General features: G+C 57.7%; 1 protein-coding gene across 7 annotated transcripts in view; it reads right to left on the bottom strand.

Annotated features, from left to right (window-relative positions):
• The window catches only part of SYNPO (synaptopodin), a 30543-nt gene that overhangs the window by 4278 nt on the left and 19504 nt on the right, over window positions 1-6761 (bottom strand). For 6 of the 7 annotated variants that reach the window (XM_028484909.2, XM_007118365.3, XM_028484905.2 and 3 more), the window contains exon 2: window positions 1719-6091. In XM_028484909.2, coding sequence (XP_028340710.1) covers window positions 3705-5759 — 2055 coding nt within the window. In that variant the 5' untranslated portion in view covers window positions 5760-6091 and the 3' untranslated portion in view covers window positions 1719-3704. Of the gene's footprint in view, window positions 1-1718; window positions 6092-6761 lie in introns of those variants that run through there. The other variant, XM_028484910.2, reaches the window with a different exon arrangement.

The following is a 6761-nucleotide window of genomic DNA, read 5'->3' as shown; positions in this document are numbered from 1 at the left end:
ACGGGAGAGGCCACAACAGTGAGAGGCCCGCGTACGGCCAAAAAAAAAAAAAAAAAAAAAACTAGAACCTCTCGTAAGATCCATTCTCTCATCCAATCAGTAACCAGCCGCAGCCAAGCCAGTCAGCTTCTCATCCAATCAGAATCTGATTTCTCCCAATCAAAAGGAAGCAATAAAGTACATGTATTCTCCAAACAATGCAGCAGCTACCAGATGAGCCCAGCCTCAGAAATGGAGCCCTTTAACCTATAGAGGAACATATAGCAGTCTGAACAGATTTTTCATGGGATTGGGAATGTTAGGAACCTCCCGGGGACATCCAAGGCCCCAGTCATCAAGTAGGAAAGTTAAAGCTTAGCATGGGCTCCACCTCTTTTACTCCCAGGGTCAGAGTTGTGTATATGTGAGCCAGAGACACTGGGAGCTGCTGTCTGTGAGCCATCTCAGGAATCTTTCAGTGAGCCTGGCTGGGGGGAGCAGGGCCAAGAGTTCATGATCCAAGTCCATCAACAAGCACTGAGGCAGAGGAACCAGGGCTTTCAGCCAGGAGCAAAGCAGGCTGGGGCAAGAGGAGCTATGATAACTGTCTGAAATCTCCAAGGATGGTCTGCCTTTAGTGGCTACAAGGGGAAGGCTAGGGCCAGCAAGTGGAAGGAGTAACAGAATTTACTTCTCAGAATGCCTGGGTTGGAATGTTGGGGGCAGTGGTAAGCAGCTCCTCATCCATTGGAGGTGGGCCAGGGCCTGACCTCATCGAAACTGCCATGTCTGGGTACTGACGTGTGTGTGTGTGTGTGTGTGTGTGTGTGTGTGTGTGTGTGTGTGTGTGTGTTGGGGGGGCGGGGGAGCAGTGAATAATACAAAAAGGCTGCAGGGAATCAGAATTATTCACTTTCTGAAAAAGTTCTCAATGTACCATATACACCAGAACTCCTTGGAAATGCACATGGGTGAAAATTCAGAAAGGAGTGCCCACTTCACCCAGCATCAGACCCAAAGCAGGACACATGTGTGGGATGAAGGCACGAGTACAGCAGAGTCAGACAGGAACTATCAGAGACAAAGAGAGCTAGCTCCCAGACAGCTTCTGTAATCCTCTTGTTGCATGGAAGGGGAGTCTAAACCCCACGGTTGTCTAGGGTCACACAAGGAGTTAGATGCAGATCTGGGCCTAGCACCCATTTTTCTGGCTCTTGATGGCAGTTTGCTCCTCTCCACGAGGGCAGAAACTCATTTTATGCACGAGCCCGGCAGTGATGACTGTGGAAAGTGGCCAGATTTAGATAATGGGGGCGACGGGGGGCGGCTGCTGAGGGAACCAGAAAGTATATATGCTCTGGCTAAAGGCACTTAAATACCACTTTTAAAGAATTCAAACAAACCTGGACCATAAGGGGTATGGGTTTTCCCCCATGCCCTACAGACTTTTTGGCCAAACTCTTAAGGAAGGAGAAAACAGAACATGATTTCCACAGGATTCTGGTTCCCTCAGTGCTGACCCAGGGAAGAGAGAGGGCAGCCCTCACTTTCAAGCCAGCACACATCTGTACCCATGGCAGATCCAGACACTCAGCAAATGCAGGCAGCACGTGGACACACACCACAGGCTCACACGCCGTAACTAAGCAGTCCCACCCCACTTCCCAGGCCAGAACTGGGGAGAAGGGAGAGGGCCCTGACCACCAGCCAGTGAGCGTGGAAGAAAGAAAGAAGCAAGACAGATTTGAGGCAGAGTGTATTGAGAACAGGAGAGAAAACAAAGTTGAGGGAAGAGCTCAGCCAGCCTGATCACAGGAGCTGCGGGATGGAGGGTGGGCTCTTCCATTGCTGGCCCTCAGGGGTGGAAGGGAGCAAGGGGTCCGGAACATGGGCTTCACTCTGTCCTGGGAGGGGTTTGGCGTGAAGGAGCCGAGCTCCCTCGCGACTCTCCCATGCATGCCCCCACGTTCTGGGCAGAATGAACTCACTGAGAAGGCACCCCCTGTTGCCATGGAGACGAGCCGAGAGCTCACGAAAACTGCAGGCTCAGCCCAGCATGGGCACCGCCTCCACCACCCCTCGCCCCTCTGGGGAGCCCAGAAATAGGGCTGGGAAAGAGAAAGTGGGTGGTGCTCGCCCCCGGTCTTGGGAAGCTTCCATCTGAATTCTGCCTCTTGCGTCTATATTCTCTAACCTCCACAAAGTGTGGTTTGGGGGGAGCTGCAGAACATCAAAGGTGTCAGAGGCGGTGAGGATCTCAGACTACCTGACTCAAAACCCTCACAGTATGATGGGGAAACTGAGACCCAAAGCTACACATGGAGTCCATCTTTGAGAATCCAGATCTCCTAAGTCCCAGCCTTTTTTTCCCAAACCTTAAGGTCTCCTTTGTCCCTTCCTGGAGCTGCTGTGCTCCTGCCCCAGCCCTTGCCGCGTTCCCACTGTCTCCAGGCGATCCTGAGCCTGAGCAGTCCCAGCCTAAACTTCTGATCTCCTGGCCTCCTGCTGCAGCTGTCCCAGCCACACCCTCCCAAGGACACCCTTACATCTACTCCCCATTTGTCCTATGGCAACTGTCCCATTTCCTTCCCCTCTCTTCCCAGGGGACTGTCTTATCACTTACAGGGCCATTCTCCCAAAGCACCAGCCTGTCCTCTCATTCCTCACAGATTGTCCAGCTAGGAGGGCCCTCATTGTATAAATGAGAAAACTGAGGCACAAAAAGGGAAAGTGACTTGGCCAAAGTCGCACAGCAAACGGGAGGCTGAGATGCCTCTCTCCTTGCGGCCCCTTCCACTGCACATAGATGGCTGCTTTCAGTCGTGCAGATCTTGGCTGAGGTTGAAGGCAAAACAGCTGATGGATACACTGCTAGGGGCCTCTCTCCTAGCTGCACACCAACCTCTGCACAGCCTCCTACAGAGCTTTCTGTCTCTCAGGGGTCCCCTGGGACCTCCCACATCCCAGAACAGTGAGGGCAAGCTAGGTAGAACCAGGAGTGAGGTCTGGGATGAACTGCGTTAGCTGTCTCAAAAGCGGAGCTAGATGTTCGGAGAGGGCATGAAGGCAGCTGAGCAGAGGGCCAGGAAGAAGAGTGTCGGACAGCAGTGGTGGGCTGAGTCCTCATCCAGCAGAACCCAGGAGAAGAGAAAATGTGGAGGCCGAGGCAAAGGTCTCTGAAGCAGCGGAGAGGAAACAGTGTCCAGAAGGCAGAGGTGGGTGGAAGAGACAGACCTGTGGAGGTGAGAATCCAGCAAGAGGCAGAAAGATGCCAGAGCTGGGGCCACAGTGAGGACGGCCCCACCGGGGTGGCTGAGGAGGCAGACCCTTGGCTGGCTGGTCCCACAGGCAAGGGCAGGCTCTGTTTGCTGCAGAAGCCCCTCAGCAAGACGCTGGCATCCCTACAGCTCACAAAGGCCAGGTGAAGCCCCCCAGCTTCATTAGGGCCTGCCAAGGGAGTTCTCTCTCCGTGACCCTCCTCCCCCCGCAGTGGCAGACTTCAGATCCCTCAGACACGGAGTCGAACCACTCTGTGGTAGGGAAGGGGCGGCTGCAGCTCAGAGAGGGGAGGTGACTTGCCCGACGTCACAAAGCTAGCTGGTGGCAGTGTCAGCCCTTGAGACCTGAGTCCCCATACTCCTGACTCAGCCCTGTGCCACTTCCTGCTCTCCATCCGGCCCTCGGAGAGCGGGCTCTGACAGGCAGCGGGGTCCCTGTGGGGTCCATTACTTGAAGCAGAAGGAAGGCTTCCACACCTGAGCCTCGATCCCGGCATTCCGGGTGGAGAAGGAGGGCCTGGGGGCTTGCTTGGCTCGGGGAGACCACGCCCTGGAGGGAGACACGGGCGAGACATCACTGCTGTAGGTAGGGCTCACGGCAGTGGGCTGGAGGCCATCCTGGCCAGGGGAGGTGTAGAGGCCTGGGGAGGAGCGGGAGGGCCGAGGCAGGGCAGGCGACGGCGGGAGGGCCGCCTTGGGCAGGCTGGGCGCCAGGTCCAGGGAGCTCGGCTTGGCAGGCGAGGCGGCTGTGGGCAAGGACTTGGCAGGTTCCTTGATGGGTGAGAGGACAAAGAGAGAGGGCCGCAGCTGGCAGGGTGGCTGCCTGGAGGGCTCTGGGCGCAGGACCCCATTCTCAGGCAGGTAGCCATGATAGAGGGAGGCAGGCGGGGTCCGAGCCGGGCTTCGGGACGCCACTCGGAAGCCGCCAGGCGCATGGGTGGGGTACTTCCAGCACGAAGGCAGGGACATAGTGGGTGAAGGGCAGCGGGCCCGTTCCGCGTGGCCCGAAGACTCGATGACGTACTTCTCCATGCGGGACTGGCGGCGGGCGTAGAGCTCAGCCCCCTTCCCAGAGGCCTCGGAGAGGTTCTGGTTGGGTCTGGGCTTGGGCTTGGCCTGGATGCGCGGTGACTTGAGGCACGAGGCCCACTCGGGGACGATCTCCTCGGCCCCTGAGGGGCTGGCCCCGCCCCGGGGTGCGGGCTCCTGCTGGAAGTTGGAGGCCTCGGCCCCCAGCGCGAAGGGCTCCTCCTCCACGCCCACCCCACCCTGGTCTCTCTGCCTCCGCTTCTCGTCCGCTGTCTGTACCAGGTCCAGCAGGTCTGGATTCGGGGTCACCTTGGGCTTCTCCACGAAGGTGAACATGGATTTCCGGCTGCCCCTGCGGGCCATCGACTCCTCCAAAATGCCCGTCTTGCTGGCAGGAACTGCCTGGCCCTTTAGATGAGAAGGCTTGGGGTCGGAGCTGGGGTACAGGGCAGAGTAAGAGGGGGGAGACCTAACCCGGGAAGTCAGGGGGGCTGTGGACAAGGTCTCGGCATAGGTTGGTGGTGGGGTGAAGTTCCCCAAGGGACGTCTCTCCAAGGCGGGGCTTCGCTGTGCTACGGGCCTCCTCTCCAGCATGGGGCTATGGGACATGACGTGTCTCTGTGGCCGAGGGCTCCTGTCTGCCACGCTGGGGGGCCGGGGAGCGGGACCCTTCTCTCCAAGATGTCGTCTCTCTACCATGGGGCTTCGTTCCATCTGGCTGGTGCCGCCCGGCGCCTGAATCCCAAAGGGCCTGGCCGTCCTGTTGACCACAGATGGGGGCTTGGCCAGCGTGAGGTGGACCTCGCTGTACAGTTTGGTGGGCGTGGTGGCAGCTGCCGGCCCGGACATCTCTTGTTCTGTGGACACCACTGGAGCACCAAGCTGGACATCAATGAGCAGGGAGCTGGACATGAAATCTGGGGCTGGGGGCCTGGAGCTGGAGATGGGGGTAACTTCTCTGGAGAAGGTGCTGGTGGTGGTAGGTGGAGCTGATACCTTATCAATTAGTAGGGTGCTGGATCTCACCTCCGCAGCTGGCTCCTGGGGTTGCCCACCAGCACACGGGGTGCTGGGTTTGAAATCTGGCACTGCACCCTTCGGCGGGAGCTGTGCCTGTGAAGAATTCTGTTGGACGCTGGACAGTGGCAGGCTCTGCGGGGTGACGGTTGCCGGTGGGTTCTGATCGACGTCTGTGGCTGGCAGGTTGTGGTTGCTGTTGGAAGCTGGTGTGATGAGCGTGGCGCCGGGTGAGGGAAGGTTTTGGCTGGCATCTGTGGCTGGACTGTGGACCTCCGCCGGAGGTGGAGTTGGGGGTGTCTGCTGGGCTTCTCGGTTCTGGGACAGGTGGAGCCCATTGGCCGTCAGCAGAGCCGCGTTCTCCTTTAAATAAACCACCAGTGGTACCTCCTCTTCCTCACTGGCCACCTTCTCCAGGTGCCGCAGCAAGCTGGCTTCCTCTGAGGAGTCCTCCATGCTGTGACCAGGGACCCCTGTGTCAGCGCTCTGGCGGGCGGGGTTTCTCGGAGGGCCTGGTTCAGGGAGGGAGGTGGGACTCAGGCTGAGCCCTGGGGCATGGCCTGTGGGGCTGGCGGTGGGCACCCTGAGGGACTCCTGGCCGGGTTTCTGTCCCGTCTGGCCGTGGCTCTCCAAGGTGAACTCGTTCACCCTCTGCCGGCGCCTGTTGAAGAGCTGGACACCGCGGGAGTTGGAGCTGGGAGGGGTGGTCAGCTGGGCTGCGATCTGCTGGCTCCTCGCCTTGGCCTCTTTTAGATCCTTCTCGGTGAGGCTAGTGCTCCGGCCCAGCGCTGCAGGAGGGACAGAGGCCGAGTCAGCAAATGGGATTGCAGAGCCACAGGGGTACACACACAGACAGACAGATGGTCACCCATGCCCCACTACAGATGGCCGTTTCCTCCGGAATTTGATCTTTACTCACCATTTCCTAGAATCTCCTCATAAAGATCCCTGACCCAACCATCATGGCCCAACTCAAATACCCATGTAAAACCTTCCCTGATTACCCTTTCAGTACTAACTGCCCCCTTGTTTGGATTCCCCCTGAAGGTTGTTGACGTGGCACTTCACCAAACTCAGCAAGAACACCTCACCCTAGCAGTCAAGGCCCCACTACATCTCAGACTCATCTTGTGCCACCTTTCTCTCTCACTGGGCTCTTCCTGGCTGGCCTTCTGTTCCTCGAAAACTCCAAGTTTGTTCCTGCCCCAGGGCCTTAGCACTTGCTGTTCTCTCTGCTTGGACTGATCTTTTCCCAAGTGGCATTCCATGTTGATTCCTTATCGCTCAGAACTCACGTGAATGTCACCTCTCTGGAGGGGCCTTCCTCTATAATCAGCACACCGCCCCCCCCAACCCATCTCTTTGTTTTGTTTTCTTCATAGCATTCAACACAATTCAGTATTATCTTCTTTACACGTTTCCTTGTCTATTATCTGTCTCCCTCACCTAGAACGCGAG

Source organism: Physeter macrocephalus, unplaced genomic scaffold (genome assembly GCF_002837175.3).
Source record: "Physeter macrocephalus isolate SW-GA unplaced genomic scaffold, ASM283717v5 random_270, whole genome shotgun sequence".
Classification (NCBI taxonomy): domain Eukaryota; kingdom Metazoa; phylum Chordata; class Mammalia; order Artiodactyla; family Physeteridae; genus Physeter; species Physeter macrocephalus.
This window is presented reverse-complemented; position numbering and strand designations above follow the sequence as displayed.